The sequence below is a fragment of the Panthera tigris genome, chromosome B4 (genome assembly GCF_018350195.1).
Source record: "Panthera tigris isolate Pti1 chromosome B4, P.tigris_Pti1_mat1.1, whole genome shotgun sequence".
NCBI lineage: Eukaryota > Metazoa > Chordata > Mammalia > Carnivora > Felidae > Panthera > Panthera tigris.
Genome location: NC_056666.1, coordinates 37151290 through 37178577, shown reverse-complemented (window position 1 = coordinate 37178577; position 27288 = coordinate 37151290). Strand labels below are relative to the sequence as shown.

Here is a 27288-nt window from a genome sequence, read left to right as displayed (position 1 = left end):
TCCTCGGTTTCCTCATCCATGAAGTCAGGAGGTTGGACAAAAAAAGCACAGTGGCAACTGGAGCACCTGGAGCACTGTATTTGAAAGGACTGTGAGGTGGGAAAGACTCAATCAGCAATGTCTGTTGCAGGCATAGGAAAGTACAGACACCCTCACCATGCATTTGTACAGTCTAGGGATCATCTCTAAGTTCTTTCCATTCCAATGCTCCATGAGTTGAGGACAACATTGCAGGAGGCATGTGGAACTAGGGCTGCAGCTAGGGACACCTTAAGACAATGATGGCTTGTGAAGGCTTGCCTCTTGGCTGTTTCTCAAGTTCCTTCCCCATGGACTGACTCCAGAACACTAAGCCTAATGAAGCACCCCTCTAATGGAATGTCAGAATCCAATAGTGTGTTCGTTGTCATTTCCAACATGGTGTGTTCCATTGGGCTCTCCAAGCCAAAGCATGATACATATTCCCACCAGTGCTACCCTCCCAATGCACAAATATAGTAAGCTGTAACATCCCAGATACAGGAACATCCCTACAGTGGGAGTTCCACACAGTGTAATATGTTAGAATCAGATGGTGGACTCAAAAAAGACCACCCTCCTTTATAAATAAGAAGGTGTGTTCCAACAGTATGGCGTGGTGCAGTGGGACCGCCTCTAGCCCACCAGAAGGAGCTGCCCTCGCTGAGGAGAGAGCAGCGTGGCCTCTGGCCGGGGGCACCCATGAACATCACAGAGGTGCTCAGCAGGACTGTGGTAAGGGACAGAGGCAAAGGCTGTTTGCTGTAGTGGCCCTGACAGAGGTTCCTGGCTCAGTGGCCACTTGGCTGCTGGCCACGTCCTACAAGTGGGTCTCCTTCTCCCCAGTGATTAGTCCTTCCTTTGTTGGGGAAGGCCCACAGTCCTGGCTGGTACCACGGTCCAGACACAGGTGTTGCTTGGGCTGCGGGAGGCTGGGGTCGGGGGTGGTGAGCTGTTGCAGGCGCTGTGGAGAGAAGAAGGAACGAGTGGGTGCTACCGGTGAGAAAGGCAAAGCTGTTTCATCCTGGTTGTATCCCCAGGGCCTGGTACAGAGCCAGGCACACTGGGGGCAGCCAGCACGATATGAGTAAATACATGAATAAATATTTTGAGAAGAGAGAAGAGACGATCAATCCCGTGGCGATTAAGAGCATGAATGGGCTGGGTTCTAGTCCCAGCTATGTTACTACATATGCAACTTTTTAGGCAACCCATTTAACCCCTCTGTGCCTTATCTGTAAAACGAAGATAATAATAGTACACAGCTCATAGTATAGTGCCTGGCACAGGGTCAGTTGGTCAATAAGTGCCTATTATTTTTTATGAGGAGCAGTACTACTATTATTACTGTTATTGGTGCCATCTTCTTCCCCTCCTTCTTGCCTTGAATGCAGATGTGATGACTGGAATGATGACAACCTTCTTGTGACCATGAAGTGGTAAGCATGATGATAAAAAGACGTGCTCAGGATGGAGGTGCAGAAATAGAGGAAGAGTTTGGCCCTAACAACTTCTTTTCAGCAGCTGAACCAAACACCAGCAGCACCCATCTCTGGTCTCTTGATGTAAAAAGAAAATAAGCCTATTGCTTGTTGCAGGTCGGGTTTTCCGTTACTTGTAGGCCAGATAGATTTCTGCAAGTGTAATGTCTTTGTGGAGCATGCGCTATCCCCTTTTGGGAAGGCATGTCTTAAACTCTAAACAGGGAGCTTTTGCCCATGCCTCCCCAGGCAGAATTAAGAAAAGAAACCAGGAATGAACCATGATAGCTGGTTATTAATTTCCTGGGAGCAAGGAATTTGTGCCCTATAAATCTCTGTCTGGGCACCTTGAAGTTCTTATTGTGACTCAGTTTCCTCCATAAGCATTTGACAGTGTACCCATGGTCAACCTGCCCACATGATCGGCTGGAGGTCAGATTCTGAAGGTCTAGGACTCTAGGTCTTTTGAGTGTTTCTGGAAATGAAGCCATTGGACTGGTCTTCAAAGGCCCTTCTCTTTGAGATTTCATCAGACCAAAAAGCTGTCCCACACTCAGAGCTGGGCCCCGCCCATCGTGCCCTGCCTGCAACCTCACTCAGCAACCCCCTTTAATATATCACTTCCCCTGACCCCTACCTTCTTGAAGGAACCCTGGGTCTTCAGAAGGGTGATGATGATGAACAGAGGGACGCAGACCATGGAGGACAGAGCCAAGAACCAGCCGATGGAGTAGCCCCAAGGAGGGTACACATAGATGTTGTTGTATTTGAGAGGTGTGTACTTGCTCAAGGAGAAGAGGAAGGTGGCCTGGAAAGAGGGAGAGGTGGATGCAGATTAGACAGAGAGCCCTTGAAATCCTCTCTTTAGCTGCTTAAATATCCAGTGACAGAGGACAAGTAAAATACACTGAAGTGGGGGCGCCTGGGTGTCTCAGGTGGTTAAGCATCCAACTCTTGATTTTAGTTCAGGTCACGATCTCAGTCATAAGATCGAGCATTGGGCTCAGCGTGGAGTGAGGAGCCTGCTTGGTTCCTCTCTCTTTCACTCTCTCTCTCTCTCTCTCAAATAAATCAACTTAAAAGAATACACAGATAGATAAATAAATACACTGAGGTGCTTCAATGAGGTAGAATAGTAAAAGCCATTACAAGCTGTGGGCCAAGGCATCACTCCATGGAGGGCTGAGACAGGAGGTGTGGCGTTGGGGGGGGGGGGGAGGGAGGAGGAACCCTGAGCAGGCAGACAGAAAGAGACCATAACTGGGAAGTCTGGCGGCTGGATGGAGGCGCTATGAGAAAGGAAGGGAGCAGAAACTGGAGGGTAATGATGGTAAAGCAGAGAGATGACATGGTCCCAGGAAGGAAGGGCAGGAGAACCAACCCAGAAGTGGAAATGGACCAGCCTCCCAAGGTAACTGGACAGGCAGGAAAAGAGCCCCAGAACCCGGGCATCCTGTTCCTTGTCCCCGAGTCTTCTGGATGTAGGAGGAGATATAGGGGTAGCTGGGTGGGCACATACCAGGCAAAGTCCAGGGGTCAGAAAGAGCCAGGAGATCTTCACCAAGGGCCATGGCCGGTAGCCAATCATGTCTTCAACGTTGTCATAGAACCGATCTGCCCCTGCCCAGGTGGGAGGGGAGTGTGAGAACAGGAGGAAGGGAAGAACTCACAGTATCTGGGAAGGACTCACCTGGCTTTGCATTCTTCCCCCTACCCTATGAGGGGAAACCGGATCCAGGCACATGAATGAAATGGGTCCCTGGCACCCCAACCACAAGGCAGGGAGCGAGGAGGAAGAAGGGGCTGCCACCAAAAAGCCAGGTGCCCTTGAGAGAGTCACCTAACCTCCCAGTTAAATCCTTTGGCCCCTTGTCTAGGAATGAAGACCCTACTAACCACAGAGGTGGGTGAGAGCCTAAAATGGGCACAATGACTGTGCAAACACTCACTTATATATGCCTCAGACATGACTTCAGTTTCAAGTCAAAACAGCAAAGTTCCCACTGTTCCAAGCATAGCGTGCTGAACTCACATAGGGCCAGAAAGCCTCTGGGAATGGAACAACAGTCTAGATTCGACACTCTGGAGGAGCCACTCTGTGTTCTTAGAAAATCTTGCTAAGAGGCTTGCTTTGTGTTTGTGGAAACACTGACTGGATTTGTTTACTGTCCTTCTGTTTCCACGTTTGCTCCAGATCCAGATCCAGATCCATCCAGTCTCCCAAGAAGAAAAGGGCCGCTGATCGGGAAAGACAGTTGGAGGGCCCCCTAGCCCTTCCTCAGAAAAAAAAAAAAAAAAAGAAAAAAAAAAAGGAACTTTCCGCTGATCACTGATGGGCATGAAATGCCACCATTAGGGAGTCATTCCTTTGGCTTCTAAATTTTTCCCGCAGTTAAAAACCAGATGTTACTAGGAAGGGGTAACATACTAAGGTTTCTCAGCTACTTATACCTTTCTGTGATTGAGTTTATCAGATCTTCTTTGAGAACAAGTTCTGAGGAGCAGTAGGGGAAAATCAGAAAGACATCAGATGCTTGAGGTGAGAAGACAGGTGACCTGTCCCAGGAAAGGAAAGGACACCAAAAAAGAAGGCCCGGGGTAGCAAAATAAAAACCTTCTCGTGGCTTTCCTACCTATGCCCACTACACGGCACCCACCTACCCTCTCTGCCCTGAGCCTTGTTACACTAGCAATGTGTTCCCCCCCAACCTGGTGCAGTGGAGTCAGATGGTTTGGGTATGATGATGCCTCCCCCACTTACTCTCTGTGTGAGCTCAGGCAAGAAACCTACCTCTCTGAGCCTCACCTCCCCTGCACAGGCTGTTGTGTGGGTTGAGAGAGAATGTATGATACACTCATCACGTTGCTTGGCATTCAGCAGTGCACGGACTCCATGCATAAAGATTTCTCCTCTATTGTCATCAGGCACAACAATGGCATGGATGTCACAGCACTCAGCACCACTGGCCAGTTGCCCCAGCACTGAGGGGGGTCAGGGAGGTTGAGGGCAGTCAATGGAAGGCAGAACTCACTTTAGTTTAAGAAAGAAATGCATAACAGCCACAACAAAAAAAGCTACCTCAAAAACGTGGGAACGAGTTTTCTGTTCCTGGAAGTATTCAAGCAAGGTCTGGGTGGTAACCTAGAAAGGGAGTGTGGAAATGTGTGGAGGCTCAGACTACGTGGCCCTGAAGATCTCTTCTGACTAGGACTCCCACTGATGAAGTGCCTCCAGCAGTTTCCGCATCAAGAAAACGGCACACTGTTGTTTCTGATTCCTCTCACTAGCGCAGGAAATCAGTTTTGTCCTTACCGCAGCTCTGTCTGCCACAATGAGAAATGCCTGGGTTCCCAGAGGCGGACAAAGTTCCCAGAGAAAAGAACCAGGGCAGCAACACCAAGACCTATAGAAACCAGAGGGCTGGCACACCCGGCCTCTCACAACCTTAGGGGTAGGCTCTCCCCGCCTCCCCCCTCCACTTACCATACACCCAGCTGATGCAGATCACTTCAAACACTGCCAAGAAGAGCAGGCATATGCCACTGGAAGCGTAATAATCAAACAGCTGGAAGATATACATCCCGCCCTGCAGAGAGGCAGGGAGAGCTGGGCCTTGGCCAATGGGGGAGGGAACCCGCTCCTCAGGGACAGGGCGCACACCCCTCTGGGCACACATCCTGCTCGGCCCATGGGAAATTGTTCCTTGCATCTGAAGGCGGTTTGGCCAGGCAAGGCAGGCCCTGCATTTAACATCGGGACAACAACCTGACAGCTACAGGGACACTGGGAACTGTCTGCCCGGGATCGTATCTCCTAGAAGTTGGCCCCACCTCACTCTGAGAGTGCTCCGCTCCCCTCTCCAGGCCCGAAGGACAGCCAGGGCCAGACATTTACCATGTTCTTAGGAAAAGGTCCCTCTCTTTCCTGTGGGGTTGGGTGGGTGGCAGAAGGTAAGCCTGAAGCTGCACCCACCTTCTTTAATATGAGGAGGGGAATCTGGCTAAGAAGGGCATTCCTGACAATGTCATTAGACCAGCTGGATCCAACCATGCCTGAAACCAAATATCCCTAGACTTTGCAGTTTCCTGGCTCCCCCAAGGCTCCCTTTTCTGCTTAAGCTAGCTTGCATTTGGTGTCTATCACCCAACACGGAAAGACAGCTAACTAACACAGGTAGATTCTGCCTCGTGGTCCCCACAACCTTGCTGTGAGGAAGGTGGGCTCTGAGAAGGGTCACCAGTGCACCCCACGGCTCCCTCAGCCTGGAGCCCCGCCTGCAGGCCAACCCCTCTGCTCACCTCCGTGACCAGGAAGAGCCCTAGCAGGTAGCACACGATGGCAATGGTGAGAATGAGAAGTTCTCGCCTCCCGCTCTTCCGGAGCTGACCGGGGAACATGTCCACAGAGGCTGTCACCAGGCACTCCACACAGACAAACTGCAGGCAGGAGGGAAGCCAGGGTGAGAGGCACCGCCTGCCCTTGGGCCTTGCCTGGCGTGGCCTTGCCCTGGCCGCCTCGCACCCCACTCACCCGTGCTGATGCACAGGAGCGCAGGAAGGGGCACAGGGGCAGAAACAGGGTGGCCAGCCCTGCCCTCGGCCGTATCTCTACGACCGAGGGTCCCAGCAGTGAGGGTTGGAGGGGGAGATATGTTCCGTCCCCAAGATGGGGGCGGGGCTGTGGGGGGAGAAAGCAGGTGGCCCCCCTCATAGAAGAAGGTCTTGAGGCCAAGGGTCACCCAACCAACTGCAAGGACAAACCCTGGAAAGTGGAGTGGGGCTTGGAACGTAGGTCAGGGGAAAAGGAGTTGGGGGGGGGGTGGGGAGGGAAAGCCCAGAACCTCAGAAGCTGGCAAGAGGGTCACCAGGGCAGGGAGGGTTGGGGTGGGGTGACGAACCTGGCTGTCCAGCCCTAGGAAGATGAGCATGATGAAGAAAAGGCAGGACCACAGCTGGGATAAGGGCATCATAGTCACCGCCTTGGGGAACGCGATGAAGGCTAGACCAGGACCTGCAGGCACACAGCACAGTCAGGAGAGCTCCTGGCTCTCACTGCCCTGGTGAAGAGCCTTCTCCCAAGGCACTGTGTGGTTCAAGGGGAGTGGTTCAAGAGATCAGGGTAGTTTCACCCCTTACTCTGCTCTCTGGTTCTGGGGAGTTGGCTGTGCATTGGTTCATCCATTTATCCATCCCTGCACACAACTGTGGGGCTACCCGCCCTCAGTGCCCTCCTCCACCTCCCTCCCTCCCATGAGAAGGCCCAAGTTCTGCCCCCAGATGCTGAAAGGTTCTCATAAGCCAGCTGCTGGGACTCCTGCCTGGGACCCTGTAGGAGGGATCTGTGTTCCCTGACCCCCCTTCCCCTCAGGGCCCAGACAGCAAAGTGGTACCTACCAGACTCGGCCACTTCGGAGATGGGCATCCCCTGCTCCTGGGCCATGAAGCCCAGGATGGAGAAGACCACGAACCCGGCCGCAAAGCTGGTGGCGCTGTTGAGGAAGCAGAGGGCGATGCAGTCCCTGCGGGGCGGGGCCAATGCAGAGGAACCAGGAAGGAAAATGAGGAAGAAATCCATCAAGGGAGGGGAGATCCAAAGACAGCAAGCGGGGAGAGGGGAGGGAACAGGAAGGCAAAATATGCGAGAGGAGAGAAATGGAAGAGAGAATGGGCGAAAGACCACGGTCATGTGGTGGAAGGTGAGAGAAGAACGTGAGGAAGAAAGAAGAGGAGGGAAGGAAGACACTGAGTCTGCAAGATGAAGCTGATTCCCCGACCTCACTGCAGGCAGGTCTGGCGCCCTGGGGTCCCGCAGTGTCCCGGCCGCCCAGCCCTACCTGTAGCAGTTGTTGTGGTACTTGTTGTAGCTGCCCAGGGCTGTCAGGCACCCCTGGCAGATGGCGAAGGAGAAGAAGATCTGGGTGCCCGCGTCCATCCACACCTACGTGAGACCCCAAGAAAGTGGCAGAGGGAGTGGGAGGGTGCCCGCCCGTCACCCCTCAGCCCCAGCGGGCCCTCCTGGGTGTGCCCTCAGAGTCGCTTATTCCCCACTCTCTGCTCACAATCTCTTCACTGGCAGGCCAGGTTTAAATTTGCCTCTTTTGGGGGAGAGGCACCTGGGTGGCTCAGTCGGTTGAGCATCCAACTTCAGCTCAGGTCATAATCTCATGGTTCCTGAGTTCGAGGCCCACATCTGGCTCTGTGCTGATAGCTTAGAGCCTGCTTTAGATTCTGTGTCTCCTTCTCTCTCTGCCCCTCCCCAACTCTCTGTCTCTCTCTCAAAAATAAATAAACATTAAAAAAAATTTTTTTTTAAGTAAATTTGCCTCTGGGGGCACTTCATAGGCACCAAGTACTTGAATTTCTCAGGTGGAGTGGCGGTGCCCAGAGAAGGCAAAGCCTACCTGCAGGGCAGAACTGAGAGCACCTGCTCATTCAACAAGTGCCACAGGCCACTTCATTAAAATATAAAGAAAAACACCACCAGGACTCCACGGGGAGGGGGTGCAAAGAATGCGCTCAGACAAGTCCTAGAGGAGGAAATACAAATGGCCAGCAAATCTGTGGGAAAATGTCCAGCCTCACAGCAGTAAAAAATAAAAAAAAAAAATTAAGACAACAAAATGATACTATTTTGATCTATCAAATTACCAAAGGTTAAATTATTATCGAATCTCTCATGGGCCCTGCAGAAAAAAGGGTACCCTCCAATACTGGGGGAAAAAGTCCACATTTCTCTAAAGCCAGTACATTTCAAGAACCTTAAAGGCACATGCTCTTTGACTTAGTGATTCCAGGGCTGACTGCCATCAGGAAATAATCAGAGAGGTGGCAAGAGATTTAAATATGGGGTGTCCAATGCAGCTGTATATACGATCATAAAAAACTACATGACCTTAAATGTCCAAGAATCAGAGATTGAGAAAGTGAGGACCCCCACCCCAGGGGTGAGCGTTCAGAGGACACGGGGCCTTGTCTGCTTTGCCCACTGCCCCACTCCATGGTCAGAGCGCCACCTGGCACTGAAAGAGTCCTCAGTACATTTTGGGTGAATGAGTGACCGAATGGATGATGGATGGAGGACATATTATGCAAGGATTTAAAATGACTTCTACGAATGAATGTGATAGCATGAAAAATGCTTACAATGGAATTTAAATGAAAAAAGATGCATCTCTCTGTATATAAATATCTCAAATACATTAAAACAAAGATACACAACACCAACTAGAAAAAGAGTTGGAAGGAAATATACTAAAATGCTCATAGAGATGATACCTGAGTGGTAGGATTACAAGACAACTTTATCTAATTTTTCTCCAGTGGGGATATATTGCCTTTAATCTTTTTTTTAAATGTTTATTTATTTTTGACAGAGAGAGAGAGACAGAGCATGAGTGGGGGAGGGGCAGAGAGAGAGGGAGACACAGAATCCCAAGCAGGCTCCAGGCTCCGAGCTGTCAGCACAAAGCCTGCTGCGGGGCTCAAACTCACTGCGAGATCATGACCTGAGCTGAAGTCAGACGCTCAACCGACTGAGCCACCCAGGCGCCCCTTTTTAATTTTTTTGCAGGAGGGAATATATTGCCTTTAAACCAAGAGAAAAGCAACTACAGATTTTCAAAAGTACAGCTCTGGTTTGGGGTGAGAGGCATCTGGGAAAGAGTCCCCAGCACAACCCCTACCTGGGGGTCCTTGAGGCGAAGCAAATCTGGCTTCAGGTAATAGATGACACCCTCATAGGCTCCCGGAAGGGTGATGCCTCGGATCAGTAGGATGATCAGCATCAGGTAGGGAAATGTGGCTGTGAAATAAACAACCTGGAGGGGAAACGGGGCCAGGTCACTGCTGTTGGGGACACAGCTGCCAGGAGGTACCAGGGAGTCTGCGGTAGTCCTCCTGTCACCCCTCCTCAGGCAGCATGAGTCACACCTAGCTCAGGGTCCCACACCTTCTTAGAGATGCTGAGAGTGTGTGAGCACCTGTCTTCCTTTACACATTCCAGTGGGTCTTAGGTGCCCTGGCAGGCAGACTGTGAGATATACATCAGCAGGGCAAAGAGGGAACAAAGACAGGGAGGGGTACAAGCTTCCAGCCATAACATTTCGAAGACTATTTTAGAATTCAGGGGCGCCTGGGTGGCTCAGTCGGTTGAGCATCTGACTTCAGCTCAGGTCACTATCTCCCAGTTCGTGAGTTCGCGCCCCACATCGGGCGCGAACCTCTGTCCATCACCCACCCCTGTCCCTCCCCCACTCACTCTCTCTGTTTGTCTCAAAAATAAATAAATGTAGAAAAAAAATAGAATCCAGAATCTGTTCTCCCTTAATCCCTCACCCTAGCTGGTCTCCCTATGCCCCTGGTGAGTGTGGGACGTGGTGAGGGAGGGGGAGCAGATCGCCGCAATGACCTGTGGCAAAATTTAGACTGCACTTTTCCAGGCTTAGGGTTGGGCAAGCAGCAGTGGCCTGAGCTCTGGGACATGGAGACACTCAGATGGGTCTACTCGGCCCCTGACCAAGTTTAGCTCCTTGACCCACGGGGATGGCAATATCTGTGTTATTATCACTATTTCTAGTTTTATTATAATTACAACAATCCGCGGAAAGGCAAGGCTGCCCCCCAAGAACAGGCTAATCAGAGAAGTCAGCATCCCGTCTACTCCTGGCTTTAAAAAGCATGAGGCATCCACCTCAGATTCCCTGGGTTGAAAATAAGTGTTCAAGTCTGAACTCTCTCAACACATACAATAAGCCACTCTTGTCCATTCTTGGCTTAAACCCCCGTGATTATTGGAAACTCACCACCTCAAAGATAGTTCTGTGTGCTAGTTCTTACCAAACATTGTCTTGTTGTGTTGTTAGGTGCAAACAGCAAGTCGTAAAAGTGTATGATCCTAATTGTGTAATATACACACATAATAGATACAGATATACACAAGCATACTTCAAAAGGAAACTAGAAGGCAATACAGCAAAACATTAACAGGGATTAGTAGATCCAAACTGCCACCATGCTGGCTCCAACAGTGATTAGGGGGACTTTTATGCTTCTCATTTTGCTCTGCATGTTTCTTATGTAAACAGGTCTTTTAAAGTAATATTGAAAGAGAAAGTCCTTCCTTGTGCTGAGCTAAACTCTTCCTACCATTTTCCCCTGCTCTCACCATGCCTCTCCCCTAAACTACTCTTTCAGTTCTCCAGAGGGACTCTGTGAGTGTCTCCATGGATTCTGGGGGCTGCAGAGAGCTTACCAGGAGCCAGAACACCTCACCTTGCCAGTGGACTTGACCCCTTTCCAGATGCAGAAGTAGCAGATGACCCAGGCAAGCAGGAGGCACAGGGCCAGCTCCCAACGCAGGGCCCCCAGGTCATGGATGCCTGAGGTGATGCCCAAAACACGTCTCCTGAGGATGGAAAAAATGAATAACCAGGTGAAAGGCTACAGGGGCACAAATCGCCTTTGTCTTCAAGTCTCTTGATTCTTAGAGCTGACCCCACACATCTCAGGTTCCAGGCTTCCCCACCCCATCCCCCTGCACCTCCCCTATGGCCATGCCATGTTCCCACCTGTAGTCTGTATGCCCCTGGCCGTTAGAAGACCAAATCACGTAATCCCATAGGTATCTTTGTCTTTCTAACCATCCAGCTTTCTCTGTTGTACAGAGAGATAGAGATAGAGAGAGAGAGAGAGAGAGAGAGAGTGAGGGTGGTAAATAATAAATGGATAAGTAGATGGAGAGTAGATATTCAGGTTGATGCACAACTACATGGGTATCAAACAGAGGGGCTGAATGTGTTTTAGTACCTAAAGGGTGTAGGGAGTAGTGGAAATGTGTGTGCGTAAGCGTTGGTGGACATGTGTGAGGTTTGGGTGACATGGGGTCGTAAATGTGTGAGGGTGTAGGTAGGCACATGTGAGTGTTGGTAAATAAGTGTGGGTTTTAGGTAAGGGTGAGGGTACAGGTACACTTGTGTCAGAACGAAGGTGGACACGTGGGCATGGGCAGATGTAAGGGTGTAGTCAGGGGAAGGGTGGAGGTGTGAGTATAGTGTTTGCCAGTTTTTGCAGTACAAATGCTTCCTCCTTGCCCAGTTTCAAGCCACCAACATGACATCACTGAACACAAAGCTGGGGAGCGATGTGCACAACCAGCTCTCCTTAGCTGGGACAGACTATTTGCCGTGCACCTGTGGACACGTGTGGGTTGATGTGAGTGTTCCCTCATGGCTCAGTGATGTGCCAGGTGGGGGTGGGAGGTGGGTAAGTGCTGAAGAGCATGCACAGAAAGGCTTGAACTTGTACTCCAAGTCCCAGACCTCAGACATCCAAATTTCCTGCTTGGGGCCCCTTAGCACATGGCATCCAAGCCCAGCACCTACTCCCAGAATTCCATGACAGGTGAAGTGAAGTTCTCAGACGAGGTCACTGTGCGGGCTCCTGAACGGTTCATAAAGTCCACGCAATGCTCTGTTGGGAACAAGGGGTGGGGCGGGGGGCTGTGCATCAGCTGGGGACCAGATGGGGAGAGATACCCTCACATCTTAGTCCCTCCAACCCTCTGACCTTGCAGCCCAGCAGTCCCCATAATTCCCAGTCCCAAGAGCTTCCCCTGGAGCCCCCATTTCCCAGGAGTTAGCCACTCAGGTGGTTCATGAGACCATGTGCCTCCCTCCTCATGTGCCTCACACTGCTCTTGTTCCAGTGAATCTGGCTGTTTCTCTGGCCACCCCACCCACCAACCTCTGACACAGACCTCGGATCCCCTCTGCCCCTATAACTTGCTCACCCTCTCTCCACTCAGCAGATGAATGGACTGAGTCCTTGGGCTTGCTCTTCCCCCCACATGGCTTATGCTGTTCACATTTTGGATCCTTCTCATCCTTTAGGCCTCAGCTAGCTCTTTCCCTCCCACTGCTGTATAGTTTCTGCAATGTTTCTTTCACCCATTGCAATATGTGATTGTTTTATTAACTTGTCTCTATCACTAGACCACACATTCAAGGAGGGCTGGGGCCATGTTGCCAGTGCTCACCCTTGGATCTCTAGCACCTGGCACAGAGGGAGTGAGGATAACCCCCTGCAGTTATATAAAACATTCACAGTCTTGTTGGATTTTTGGTTCTCCTAGTGGGAACCTAGTCTAGGCTCCCACAAAACTGCACCAGAGGCCACAGAGCTTGGCTTTGAGGCAAGTTATACCATGTGCTCTGTCATTGTTCGCCATCACCAGCCACCACAGGCCCAGCCCCTAAGGAGAGACCCCCTCCCGGGGGCTGAAATGATGGATACCTGTGTTCCAGGTATTGGTACAGGTTGTCCAGGGCAGCTCAGAGGTAAAGGAGCTGAACAGGTAGAAGAGAGCCCAGGCGAGGATGATGATGTAGTAGATGTTCAGGTAGGACTCAATGACCACTGACGCCAGACCAATGCCTTCGGGAGTAGGGCAGGCATGGGGAGCAACAAACAGAATCCAAGAGATCAATGTTAGCCCAACAAAGTCACATAGAAGCTGCCAGCTGTGGCTAGAAGGACATTGGGTACTAAACGAACAGAACACCCGTGGTTTGCTTGTTGGCCTCAGAAGCCATTTACAGCATATTTTTCTTTTTAAATTTATTTTTATTTTTTAATGTTTTTTAATTTATTTTTGAGAGAAAGACAGAGCATGAGAAGGGAAGGGGCAGAGAGAGACACAGAATCTGAAGCAGGCTCCAGGCTCTGAGCTGTCAGCACAGCCCCATGCGGGGCTCGAACTCACGAACCATGAGATCATGACCTGAGCCGAAGTCAGATGCTCAACCTCCTGGGACACCCAGATGCCCACAGCATATTTTTCTAAGAAAAGCAGGTTACAGAATACCATCTCAGGCATTCTTCCACTTTTGCATTATATATTTAAATGTATACTTTTTTTTTTTTCTAATGAGATAAAGTCTGGAAGGATTGTCATCCAAAAGTTAACGGTGGTTGTCTATCTAGGTGATAGGATTTCGGCTCATGTTTTAAAGTTTGTTTGTTTTTTACCTTTTGTCCATCTGCATTTTCTAGTTTTTCTGTGACAATCATGCATTACTTGTAAAATGAAAAGGGACTGGAAGAACAAAGTAATTGGGAAGCGTTGGTAAGAATCAGCCTCAAGATAAGTGCAAAAACCAAAAGAAACCAGCAAGGAAAAAAGAAAGGAGAAGTGGTCGCTGACTGTCAAGAACTCTGGAGCGTGAGTCAGTCTCCACACGCCACCTCGCTGCAGAGCGCGGGGCCAGAGTGTTGGCAGAGGCGTTCTCACACCCAGGAGCAGCCTGGAGGCTGGCTGTGGCTCCCTATCAGGGGGGGAGGTACCAAAGGGCAGGCACAGTCACCCCCACCCAGCCCATCTGCTCCTGCAAACGTGGGATCTTTGCCACAGTAATTTTAAAAGTAGCACGTTGCCAGGGAGGCTCTTAGTCCCGAGGTGTGAAAGCTGGGCAGAGGACGGATCACAGGCCTGTTTGTCCTGAGTCCTGAGTCCTCGCCCGGGCTCAAGAACGACTTAAGGAAGGCCAGCTCAGCCCCAGGGCAGGTCGGAGAATCAATGCTGACTGTCAACAAAACCACCCCTTGGCCAGGTGAGCCCACCCCGATTGTCTATTCCTGCTGGCCTGGCAAACTCGACCAGAGGCCATCCGTGTTTTCCTGCATCTGGGTCCCTGCAGAGCATCCAGGCATTGGGGGACAGGAGCCCTAAAGTGGCCGTGGCCAGGGCAACTTGGTCCTCGGGAGGGGCGGTGGCTGGGGCTGCTGATGGTGAGGAGGGTCCCCCGGGGGAGCCGGTGGCGGGGATATTCAGAGCGCGCACACAGACGCCCACACACCCAAACAAGCGGCCACTGTGCCGCCACTCACCCGCCGGAACGCACTGTGCTCCCACCGCCCGCCCCGTAAACACCGACCTGACCCTGGAGGAGGCAGGGTGCCAGGCTGGGGAGGGGAGGTGCCCCTTCTCTGAGAGGAGGAAGCTTGTGCCTGTGTGCAAATTGAAGAGGGAGGGTGGGCGAGCACAGGGTGTGCCCAGGCTCCCTGGGAGGTGAACTGTGGGCTGGGCGCAGTTAGGCAGGTGGTGGGCAGGCAGTAAGCAGCCTAGACCCTCCCACCAACATAGGTGCACACACCTTGAGTGAGCCTTTCCCTGAGACCCCAGGCCTTGGAGTCTCTTCAGCTTGGAAAAGACAGAAGGAGCAGCAATCGCTCCCCACAACCCCCATGCAATGCTTAGTCTGCTCCCCCTATCTGTGGTGACTCCCTTGGAGAGTTAGTACATGCGTGCCAGAGAGGCCGGCCCCTGTTTTGGACACCCAGGGGCTCGCTTGGACCTTGGGATAGAGCCCAACTGGCTGGGACAGTAGGCTGCTCTGGGGTCTGGAGCAGAGCACTGAGAAACTCTGTGCTCCGGCTGAGGCCACAGCACTCCTGGAGCAGCCAGAACTCATGAGAAGAAATGCATGTGGGCCAAGCTTCCCCCTGCCCCAGCCACTCACTGCTGCTGCTACAGGGGCCCCATGGATGCCCCAAGAGGGATCAGTACCAGACCAGCCTTGTACCCCAACCAAACCCCCAGTCAGTGGTCAGGGATCCGGCCTGCTCAGGAACCAGTGTTTCTCTACCATGCCCACCCCTGTCCAGCCTACCAAGCTGGGCAGCAACCCCAGATAGCCTAGTCCCTGGGCTCCCTTAGGGACTGACATGAGGGAAAGAGTCCTCTCCTCATTTCAAATATGCAAGAAACCTCTCGGAGACCAGGATTGGGTTTCCCACTGGCCCCCAGGGGACTGGTCCAATCAATTAAAGATGGGGTCAGGGAAGGACACTCCAAACTGCTCACACTAGTGCCAGCAACTCCATAGAGGGAACAGGAACTGTCCCTAACATAATCCCGAACACAAGAAATAGCATGAATTTTCAGCTCAGGGAGGCCTGGGTTCAAATCCTTAGCGAATGACCTCATTTTCTCATATACAAATAACTAAGAGAGTTATTACTGGAGGATTCAATGAGGAAATGCATGTAAAGTGCTTACATGAACCCTAACACATAGCAGGGCTGAGCAGATGTTAGACGACATCATCATCATCATCATGACTATTGTTATGTACTCTGGGACCACGCCATGTACCCAGGAACAGCTTTCCAGGAAGCCAAGGAAGATGAAGCTCAGGATTCCTCACTTGCAAGGACCCCTTCCAAGGCTCCTCATCTGAAGTTTCACTTGCAATTTTGTGCTGTCTTTCTTGAGGAATGCCTTCTTCCCCAGCATCTATAAGCTTTGGGCCCCACAAAGTCTGGCGACACTTCCTGGGTCATCCACAGCACTTAGCACGGGATGAGAGGAGATGACTAGGAAGCGATGGCCCCGAAGGAAGGGGAATGGGGTGACGGAGGGATAGAGGCCCTTGGGGGCCCTGGTAGGAGGGAAAAAGGGAACACTCACCCTGGAGAAGGGGGCAGATCTTCCTCCAGGCTGTCACGCTCCCTTGGCTGGTGTACTGGCCCAATGCCACCTCCAAGAAGAACACTGGGATGCCACAGGTAAAGAAGAAGATGAAGTAGGGGATGAAGAAGGCTCCTGTGGAAGAAGGAGGCAGGAGCTGAGCCCTCAGTCCTCGGAGACCTATGCCCCAGTGCTCGTCACCCTCCTCACCCTCCCAGGGGCCCAAGTCGGCTTCCTCCCATCTGCCGGCAGGGACAGGCAGAAATTTTCCAGTCTGAGCCCCACTCAGGATAGGAAAGACCTTTGAAGAAAAATGAGTAAAAATTTAGGTGGAAATCCTAACAGACGCACTATTTATTTTCTCAGTGTGCTTCACAAACTCAGTCAGTTTATTATTTTTGGAACAAAAACATGTGTTCTGTATAATTTGATATGCTTATTAAATTATCAAGTTTGTTACATGTTAGAGAAAAACAAACAAAAACACCTTGGAAAAATTATTTTCCCTCTAATAATTTTCAGAGGGTTTTTTTTCCCCTCCACCAGGCTCTGGTTTGAACTGGGGTCTTAGCAGACAAGGCCCTTCCTCTGCTCAGGCAGGTTCCGGGCACTGGGGTTTCAGTAGCCATGTGATAAAGCACTGACCTACAGGCCCCCACAGGAGGCCAGGCCTAAAAAGCATCTGATAAATTATGGAATTTGAAGACAACCCTAAGCCATCAGTGCCCACTTCAGTCACTAAGATAGTGACCTCACCTCAGAAGTGTATCCATGGGTAAATGGAATATTGTTTACTGTACAATAATAACACTTAGCACCTATTTGCTGCTTACTGTATATAAGGCATTCTTTTTTTTTAATTTTTTAATGTTTATTTATTTTTGAGAGAGAGAGAAAAAGAGACAGAATGTGAGCAGAGGAGCGGCAGAGAGGAAGGGAGACACAGAATCCAAAGCAGCCTCCAGGCTCTGAGCTGTCAGCGTGAACTCACAATCCATGAGATCATGACCTGAGCCGACGTTGGATGCCCAACCAACTGAGGCACCCAGGTGTCTTTGTAAGGCATTCTTGTAAATGCCTCACCAGCATCAAAATCCTTGACAAAACCACCTCCTGTGGGGTAGGTACTATTGTTATCCCCATTTTACAGATGGGAAAACTAAGACACAGATGAGGAAACTGAGACACAAACCCAGCTGGTCTGATCCTGAGTCTGTGCTCTTTTTTTTTTTTTTTTTAAGAGAAAGAGAGAGAGAAAGAGCTCAAGTGTGAGCAGTGGAGAGGGGAAGAGGGTGGGGGAGCTCAAGTATGAGCAGGGGAGAGGAGCAGAGAGAGAGAGAGAAAGAGAGAGAGAGAGAGAGAGAGAGAGAGAATTTCAAGCAGGCTCCACAATCAGCATGGAGCCCAATGAGAAGCTCAATCCCACAACCCTGGGATCATGGCCTGAGCTGAAATCGAGAGTCAGACACTCAACCGACTGAGCCACCCAGGCACCCCGAGCCTGAGCTTTTAACCACTGCATCATAAGACCTCTCAAGTAATTCACTTTACTTTGTAGACAAAATAGAAAGTGCAAAGGGAAAAAACATTGTACACCTTTTCAGTTTTTTGTACACACACACACACACACACACACACACAAACACATACATACTTCCTTTTTTGCAAAAGTGAGAACCTACTATAATTACTTGATAACCATTTAAAAACACATCAAGAACCTATTATATCAATAAATACATATGTCATAATTTTAATGGCTATATAGTATTCTGCCTTATGCATCTACCCTAGTTTTTTCCATCAGTACTCCCACTGGCATTTTTGGTTGTTTTATTGGAAACTCTGCTGTGATCCGTTGTCCACAGCCTTGTGCACTTGCCTAATTTGCTCCTCAGTATAAGTTTCCAGTAGACAAATTTGTAGGTCAGAGGGTATGCATATTTTTTTTTGGCTTTTTTTGTGGTAAAATATATATAACATGAATTTTACTTTTTAACCATTTTTAAGTGTACAGTTTCGTGGCATTAAGTACATTCACATTATTATCCAACCATCACCACCATCAATTTCCAGAACCTTCTTACCCAACCCAATCTGAAATTCTGTAGCCGTTAAATAGGAACTCCTTGTTCTCTGCCTCTCCCCAGCCCCTGGTAACCACGATTCTACTTTTTCTCTGTGAATTGCTATTCTAGACACCTCATAAAGAGGGATCATACAGTGCTTATGCCCTCAAGGTTTATCCATGCCATTTTAAGGCTGAACAGTATTCCCTTTTGTGTATATACCACATGTTTGTCTATTTGTCCATTGAGGGACATTTGGGTGGATTTCCACCTTTGGGGTTTGAACATTTTTTTAAGGTCTTTGACGTGCATTTCCAAATCGCCTTCCCAGACTCTCATACCAATCTGCACTGCCAGTAGCGATATGTGAGAGTGAGACAGAAGGATTTGTGAGTCTTCTGGGCCCTACAGAACCATAACAGCCAGTAACTCTGCGAGTCCTGATGTCCTTTTTAACCCCAGGTTTGCCGGTACATCCTGAGTACTGCTAGAACATTCCTCAACCCAGTGCCAGTACCATCACTGACTCCAGTTTATGTGGCTTAGGTGGCTGAGGGGCAGCGTTCAGAAGTGTTTGGGCTGGGGGCTCTCCCAGAGGGCACTTTCCCAAAGTCTGGTCTGTGGCGGCCTGTGACCCATGGACCCCTTCTGCTGGCTTGTGTGGAGGCCCTTCTCTCTACTGAAGGAGACAGTCTCAGCTCTACCCTAGGCATGTAGACTTCAGCCCCACGGAAACTAGGGAGAGCTCAGGAGGCCTGGAGATGGGCCGCTGTCAGCCTGAGTCCACCCCAGAAGGGCAGTGAGGGCCTGGGCCATGGGCAGCAGTGTGAGGAGGTTGGTCCTGGATCGCCTGGATGGTTCCTCCATCCTTGGCTTTCTCCCTGGGTTTCCAATGCACTATCACTGCAAACACACTCCCCTCTAATGAACTTCTGAGAATCCTCACCTGGGGAGATTGCCCTGGCCCACATTTCTCTTGGCATCTGCCCAGACTCTGGGCACCAGAGGCCTGAAGATGCCCCACAGGGATCTGTGAAGACAGGGTAACTTGAGACGTGTTTATAATCTCCCTCCCTCTGCTCTAAGGTAGGCCTTATTACCTCTGCCAAGCACACACTCCTGAACCACTGAGTTTCCATTGTCATCTGGAAACTCAGAATTCATAAAATTCTCTCTCCAAGTGAACCATTTTTTGAAGATGATCTAGTTTAGTGACTTCCTGCTTTCTTGTGACCAAAGACATTATTATACCAATAACATTGTTTTTTATCCCTTTGGAAAGATTTTTCTCTACAAAACTATTTATTAACTAATAATAATTATTTATTAAGCAATAATAATTGATTCATTTATCAGTAAAAACTATACTTAACTGCTGACTGAGAATTATGGTCAGTTTGAGATAAACCCTATTATCGCAATGAGTTAGTACAATTGTAAAAGCCTAAAACAATGAGTTGACATTTGAGTTGGTCCGTGAAGTCATATCCCCCACACAGATTCATTATCAAGTTGTCTGCAATGAGGAAACATGTGTTACTACTTTCCTAAACCCCCACACACCAGTGACCTCAGATTGGGACCCTTGATCTGGCTCAGCGTCTCTTGTTAAAGGTGAGGGAAACACGCCAGGGCCGGCAGGGGGGTGGGCAGTGTGCCTCCTCCAGGTACTTAGGTTGGGGCAGAGCTCAAGTGAGGACACAAGGGACAGAAATGAACACAGACCCTGGCCAGGAAATGCAGTCTGGTTCTGCCTCTTCGCAGATGACCCAGGCTCAGCCCAGCATCACTGCACACTGGCACAGGTGCTTGTCTCCCCAGGCCGCCCCACAGTACAGAGGCCACAGCCACAGTGCAGCCACCAGGTGGGACGAGGCAGCGTGGGCCCTGGAACCTGAAAACCTGTCTCCTTTTCAGACGGCAGGGAGAGGATGAGGGAGCCTGCGAAGCAGGCTACCAGCTACCAGCCGGTTCTACGGTCTTGGGCAAATCGCTAAACATTCTGAGCCTCCACGTGCTCTATGAGATGAGCGCTCAGCCTAAGTCCTCTTTAGCTGGAGCATTAACGCCCTGTGTGTCCGTGAAACTGGCCTAGGACGGTTCAGTTCGTGAGTTCAAGCCCCACATCCGGTTCTCTGCTGTCACCGCAGAGCTAGCTTTAGATCCTCTGGCCCACTCTCTCCCTGCCCCGCCCCTGCTCATGCTCTCTCTCTCTTTCTCTGGCTCGCTCCCTCTCTCTTTTTCTCTCTCAAAAATAAACATTAAAAAAAAGAAAAGAAAAGAAACAAGTTCTTCTTGCTTCCCCTGATCTCTGGCCAGGATTCATCCCCCACTCCCAGGCCTGGCTCCATAGCCCTGACCTGCCAGGAAACCCCAACACTATTTCTTTGGAGCCATTAGTTCAAGCAGCTTGTAATAATAACTGTAAGTTTTGAAACACAGAACAAGTTACATAGTAGATACTCAGTAAATACTTGTCAAATTAAATACGAATCGTGTTTAGAAGGATTTTCTAAACAACGATTATCTTTAAATAGGAATGTTTCTTCTTTTTACCTTTCTGGAATGTTTCTAATTTCACAATATACATATGCGATTTGCACAAGAAGAATAGAGATATTTTCAAAAGGGAAAGATGAATCTGTCCAGTCACAGGGGCGCCTGGGTGGCTCAGTCGGCTAAGTGTCCAACTCTTGATTTCAGCTCAGGTCATGATCTCACAGTTCATGCGTTTGAGCCCTGAATCAGGCTCTGTGCTGGTAGCACAGTTCCTGCTTGGGATTCTCTGTCTCCCTCTCTCTCTGCCCCTTCCCCCACTCACTCTCGATCTCTCTTTCAAAATAAATAAAAATTAAAAACTTAAAAAAAAAAGAATCTCTCCAGTCACAAATAAATTCATATAAATGAATTCTTCCATTTGTATGAAAATTCCAAGTAGGTAAATCTATAGCCACAGAAAGTAGATTAGTTGTCACCAAGGGTTGGCAGGGACATGGAATACAGTGACTGCCTATGGCTTCGGGGCTTCTTTCTGGAATGATGAAAATGTTCTAAAATCAATTGTGGTGATGGTTGCACAATTCTGTGAATAGGCTAAAACCATTTAACTGTACACGTAAAAAGATTAAGTTGGCCCCTTCCCACCATGCCCCTACTCATTTTTACTACCAGTGCTGAAAAATAATAAAATTAATGTTCCTTCAATTAAAAAAATCATAAACAAGGTAATATCACCTCTCTGATCAAATTCTTCTACAGTTCCCATCTCACTCAGAGCAGAGGCTACAAGATGTGGGCCCTGTTACCTCTCTGATCCCTTCCCCTATTCTTGCCCCCATCTGTCTCTGCCCTCCTCTTCAAACATGCCAGATGCACTTTCACCTCAGGACCTTTGCACTCACTGTTTGCTCTGTTTGGAATGTTCTTCACCTGAGAACTGTCCATACGATTCACTCCTTTACCTCCTTCAAGTCTTTCCTCAAATGTGACCTCCTCAGCTAAAGCTTTGCAGCTCACCTTGCTCCACATTTTCAACCCCCCCCCCCACCGATGACCCAGCCTTCCCCCACCCCTTCCCTGCTTTGCTTCTCACCATTGCACAACTCGCCATTCAACATACCACGCATTTTACTTGTTTGTCTGTCATCTGCCACCTTGCACTAGGAATATGTTCTGTTTTGTGTCTAGAACACTGCCTGGCCCAGGATAGGTCCACAGTAACACAGGTCGAATGAACGAATCCTATCAGCCACTGACACTGTCCAGAATAATGAAGCATTATTAGTAGTGTATCTTACTAAACACTCAGATTCCTTGGTCCTGCCCATTACCTCGATTAAACTTCACTGGAGCCCTGGGAGGCACCATCCCTATTTCACAGAGGAAGACCCTGAGGCGGAACTAGAACTCAGACCCAAGCCCTCCAAACTGCATTCCAGCCTCCTTCTGGTTTACCACATCGCCAGGCAGGAGGCGCCCAGGTGGGCCCTGCCTGGCAGTCAAGGCACTGCTCTCCCCACCACGCCTACCTCAAAGTGAACTCACCACCTCCATTTTTGTAGCAGAGATAGGGAAACCTCCAGACATTGCCCAGCCCAATGATCTCCCCGGCCACTGACAGCACAAACTCCATCTTGTTGGTCCATTGGCCCCGATCCTTCACCTGGTCCTCGCCTTCCTGGTCCAGCTTCTCTCCCTCCTCAGGGAGCCAGGAGACCACAGGAGGCCCGTCCTCGGGGACTTCCATTTTTCTGTCCATAGCCACGGGGTAGATGGGGGGGCCGCCGAGCCGGGAGTGGGCAGGATGGGGAGACAGGCGCCTGGTGGGAGGACAAGGGGTGAGCCGTGCAACCCCAGTGCGTGCCCCGCCACCCCTGCTTTCTCCATCCTCGTCTTTTGTCATCCGTATAACATTGCTGTAATATCTCATATGGTTGCAATATTGTTTAATATTGTCGGACTGTTGATTTTCTTCCCGAACTCTCAAGGACTTTTACACCTGAAGTTACACTTTGCTCTCATAACTCAGAGACCAAATATTAGTTTGTCCATTTTGCAGATGGAAAAACCCAGGCCTCGAGAGATGAAGACCACGCAGGAGTGGACTGGGAGGAAAGGGCTCGGGGTCTTTTATTCCGAGTCCCTTTTGAGCTTTACAGCCAGCCACCATGCGCGCTGGGCCCATCTGCCCAGCTCCACAGGGTCCACTGAGTGGCGCCAGCCCAGCCTCCGGCCTCCAGCCCAGGAGGGATCGAAGCCTGCCAGGGGTGATAGGAGGTCAAAGGGCAGGTGTGGCTTAGGTGACTGCATGGTCTTCCCCTAGCGGTTGTGTGCTCACTCCCGTGCCAGGTCATTGATCGGCTCAGGGTAAACATGGGAGCCAGCTAGCCCTGGGTGTCTGATTGGGAGGGAAGGAGAAGGTGGGGCCTCTGAGCAAGGCCAGGTGAGACCCAGAATCGGCACCAGAACCAAGTACCTACGGCCTTCGAGGGAAACCTGGCTCCTTTTCTCTCCGGCATACCTCTGTCCTGAGAACACGCAAGGGGTCCTGGTGGTAGATCCCAGGGCGAGACTCACTTGGGTAGTGGTCATCTCCAGGTCAAGGTGGTCCCCTCGTGGGAGACCCAGAAGTGGCTGCCCATGACAGCGGGTCACTGCTCTTCCTCAGTCCCTGCTCCCCTAAAGAGCCCAAAGCTCCCTGAACTGCCAGAAAAATGACGTGGTCGTTCTCAGCTTTACTCTGTGCCTGTCATCATCCGTTTGTCAACCCCCGGGAGATAAATTGCAGCACTGCGGTGTTGTCCTGGAATCCGTGTTTGCCTTCCCCTCCCTCCCCTACACACAGCTGCCCTGAGGCCACCTCCGCCTTGGCTCCCAGTGAGCTGCCAGGAGGAGGTGCCCGGGCTCCAGAGGGAAGCGCCCACCCACTGCCCCTCACCTCCAGGGGCGCTGGGGGAATCAAAGTGACCAGAAGCTACCAAGTGCTCCATGCTTCTCCAAGGCTCTAGACAAACACAAGGGATTCTTTTTACTAAAAGAAGTGTCTGTGTTTATTTGTTGGTCCTTTTAACCCAGGCAACAGCCCAAGCCCAAGTCAGTTAGAAAGGCGTGGCAGGAGCCATTCGAGGTTATGGAAATTTTTGAAGGTGACTTCGAGGGTACAGGTTATCCCAGGAATGGGAAAGCCTGGCAGGGGGAAATTCTGGTATGGGGACTCAGAGGGTTCCACTGCAATCGCAGCCCAGGACAGGAGATGAGGAGAAGCACCCAGTGGAAATCAGAGGTCTTGGGCCTCTGGTGTCAGGGAGGAGGGAAGGGAGGAAGAAGGAAGGGAGGAGGAGGAGAGGGAGGAGGGGAAGAAAGTTCCCAGGTTCAGAGGAGACTGTCAGACCTCAGGTGGGGGGGGGGGGGTGCTTTGAGAGCCAGAGTGTCAGGTTGGAAAAACAGTGCAGTCTGGCCCCAGGGGGAAAAGTTGGCGGGTACCCGAATGAGCTGTAGATGTTGTTACATAACTGGGGTTAGGGCACCCTGACCAATGGCCCCCAATTCATTATCAAACAAATGAATGGATGAGTGGAGGAATAAATGAATGAATTCAAAAATGTTAATGGAAAAGCACCAGACATGAAACCCAAGTTCTAGTCCAGACCTAGCCAATAATAATATTAACAAAATTAACGTTGTGCCAAAAACATACACTTCTTTGTGTACGTTACTAAATTTCATCTTCATTAAAATCTTTGACGTAGGTATTACTCTTAACTCCATTTTATAAATGAGGAATTGAAGCTCAGAGAGGCTAAGGAACAGGACTTGACACCCACCAGGTGTTCAGGAAAACTATTTTTGAATGATTTGAATAAACTTACCAATACACTAAGTGGTGGAGCTGAGTCTCTAACTTGCTGTGTGACCTTAGGCAAATCACACCTCCTCTCTGGGCTTTAAGTCTCCCTGGAAGAGAGAATGATCCCTGTTCAACAAGGGCATTGGGAGGGTGGGGGGTAAAAATAAGATCCATGAAAGACAAGGAGAGATTTTTGCCTTTGCCTGACCAAGTACCAAGTACCAAGAGCTATAGTGTAGCTCAGCTCAGGGTGAGCCCGAGCACACAGGTCACCAAGGGGGTGGTCAAGGGACAAGCCTTACTTCGCAGACCAAAAGCGGCTGTTCCAGGGCCCAGCTGTCCTGGACAGTTGAAGGAGGGGAGACCTGCTGGGGCAAAGGAGTAAACGGAGGGAAAACCAGAGGCGAGTGCAGGATGAGGAAGCAAATCTGAGAGCCCCGCTCGGGCACAGGGTTTGGGTTGTATCGGGATGGGGGAAGGGAGACAAGAGAACATACATTGATGAGCTGATAATGACATTTTTTTTTTAATGTTTAAAGGTTACTGGGAAGATCATAATTTGTGTGTTAGAATGAAAAACCGGAATGGCAGAATGAAAGCAAGAGCATGCGAGAAGGAAAGCTGGCCTAGAGCCACGGCAAAGCCAAGGGGAAACAGGCTGACAGTGCAGCAAGTGCGATTCAAGTTAGACTCAGGGAAGAAGTGTCCAGGAGGATGTCAGACACAAAAACAAGCCGTACAGAGCTCTCCTTCTGGGGTGACTTTTAAGAAGCCAAGAGGATGGCACGCCCCACCTTTCCGCCTCCCTCACCCCGTCCCCACGGTACCCTTCTACTCTCCCCAACCCCGTGTGCTAGGAATAAACAACGGTGTCATCCACAGTTGAGATGCCTTCCAGAGATCCCCCCCTTCCCAAGGGTCCACCTGTCTCGCTCAGCTCTCCAGCCGCTCGCACCACCTTCCCACCCCCGCTAAGCTGGAGCAGGGCACAGGGCACAGACTGGAGCTCACCGCACATCCATGCCCTCCAGAAGCAAAGACACCTACACCCACACTGGGCTCAGTCTGCCCATCGAGGAAATCTTCAAGAGGCCTATCAAGTCCGGAATTAGCCGTGTTCAGGAGCTGGGCATGAAGACGGAGGCCTGGCCGGGGGCTAGCGGAGGAGCAGACAGGTGGGGAAATGCCGCCCCCCGTGTGCCGCCGGGATCCCAGTGCAGCCCATCACCCTCCCGGGCCAGCCCCGGTTACGGGGGCGAATGGGATGCCCCAGCCCCTGCTGCAGCCCACACCCACATACCAGTTCCTTTTTCCGTACACACACTGGTGCCGTTCCCGTCACGTCCCTTTGCACACACATACCTGTGTGCATGGCACCAAAACCTGACTCCGTCTAGTCCTTCACACCCTGTGGGCTGCTCACTTCAGCTGGTGGCCGCCTGCACCTCCCAGCGGCTCCCTCGTTGCCCTTCCCTGGCACAAGCATGCTCATGCCTCCCCGGCACCCTGAGCTGAGGCTGCTTCCTCCTTCTGGGAGACAGTTGGCTCCCTGCTTGCCCTGCCCCACCTGTGGGGGAGGGCAGAAACCCCTCATCTGCGTGGCTAATTGCAGGTCATGGGCCCTCAGGAATGCCCAAGCTTTCTCCTGTCTGCTCTCCCTTACCACATCACTGGGCACTGTCTGCTTCCCCTCCCTGTCAGTCAGGTGACCACCCCTCTTTCCCTGCTTGTCTGGGGCCAGCCCCCGATCTCTGTACTTTCCCAGGATGGTCCCTGAGCATGGTTTGGGGAAGCTGGGGTGATGCCCCTTGTCCTGAGTCCCAAGCATCAGACTTTCCTCTGGTCCCAGGTTTTTGTACCACAGACACACACACTTCTGCAAAGCTTTGCCACCTGGGACTCAGCCCTCCAGCCCCTCTGAGGCACCTCTCAGGCACTGCGAAGGCACATCCAGTCCTCCACTTCCTGCTCACCTCAGTCCTGATCTCCGCTCCCGTGGTCAGCTCAGCTCCATGCCTTGGGTCCCCAGGACAGTCCCGGGGAAGCGGCTTGCAAGAATACCCAGAAAGACGGGACCTGAGAGGGAAACTGTCCACCTCTTCTCCTTCCCTTTTCCTCCCAGCTCAGAATCCCGTCCAAGTTGTTGTCCTGGGACTCCCAGACAGAAAGCAGCTCTGCGTGTGTGTGTGTGTGTGTGTGTGCGCGCGCGCGCACGCTCACACACACCAGTGTATTGGGAAGTGAAGGGACAGAGAAATACCACAAGCAACAGGAGGGACTGAAGCCAAAAGTTTGTGCACCAGGATTACAACATCTGACTTCAGGAAGCCAAGTCCTCTGTCCCCAGCCCCCCACCCCCATCTCTCTCCTGCTGTGGGCTGCCCCCCCCCAGCCCTCCTAGTGGGTGCTGTCCCAAGACGGTCCCTCCAGACCAGCTCAGAGACTCATACCCGATCTCATCTCCCTCCTTTCTTTCGTCCCTCCCGCCTTCCCCTTTCTCACCGTGCCCCTCCAGCACCAGCAACTTCTGAGGGAAGAAATGAGGATGTACAGGTCAGGGAGCAGCCTTCTCTCACCAGAGGAGTAGGATGGGAGCCACCAACCCCACGGTGGAAACTGACAACCTTAGGAGGGGAGTTGGCCTCAGTGACGAGGGCTCAGGAGGAGGGTGAATCACGCACTGGAGTTTTCCACCAAGTACCTGCCCTCTGTGGTTTCAAGGCAAGGCTCTGGACCTTCACAACCACTACCCTATTCCCTGGGATTTTCCTAGAGAAAGTGCCCACAGCATACTTCAAGAAACCTAATCTAGAAAGGACACAGGTTTACAGTCAGACGGACCTGAGTTTGAACCCCTCCTCTGTTCTACCAGTCAGGGCAGCTAGGCAAGGATCTGAGCCTCAGTCTTTC

At 50.9% G+C, this 27288-nt stretch overlaps 1 protein-coding gene across 1 annotated transcript; it reads right to left on the bottom strand.

Annotated features, from left to right (window-relative positions):
* On the bottom strand, positions 1 to 25832 carry SLC6A12 (solute carrier family 6 member 12). The gene is made up of 16 exons (XM_007092839.3): positions 25426 to 25832; positions 24401 to 24485; positions 22077 to 22351; positions 15964 to 16098; positions 12789 to 12929; positions 11879 to 11966; positions 10770 to 10902; positions 9182 to 9316; positions 7334 to 7437; positions 6894 to 7018; positions 6398 to 6510; positions 5799 to 5936; positions 4984 to 5086; positions 3019 to 3119; positions 2137 to 2307; positions 1 to 982 (listed from the first exon to the last, which is right to left on the bottom strand). Exons 3-16 carry the CDS (start codon positions 22288 to 22290, stop codon positions 839 to 841), a joined length of 1845 nt encoding a protein of 614 aa, XP_007092901.2. The 5' UTR covers positions 22291 to 22351; positions 24401 to 24485; positions 25426 to 25832; the 3' UTR covers positions 1 to 838.
* Positions 25833 to 27288: the final 1456 nt, after the last annotated feature.

Excerpts from the sequence above, each read along its gene's own strand:
- SLC6A12 (XM_007092839.3), bottom strand. The coding sequence starts at position 22,290 with ATGGACAGAAAAATGGAAGTCCCCGAGGACGGGCCTCCTGTGGTCTCC. Across the intron at positions 7,019-7,333 it reads TACCACAACAACTGCTACAG|GGACTGCATCGCCCTCTGCT; the intron begins GTAGGGCTGGGC and ends CCCGCCCCGCAG. Across the intron at positions 6,511-6,893 it reads CTCCGAAGTGGCCGAGTCTG|GTCCTGGTCTAGCCTTCATC; the intron begins GTAGGTACCACT and ends GTGTGCCTGCAG.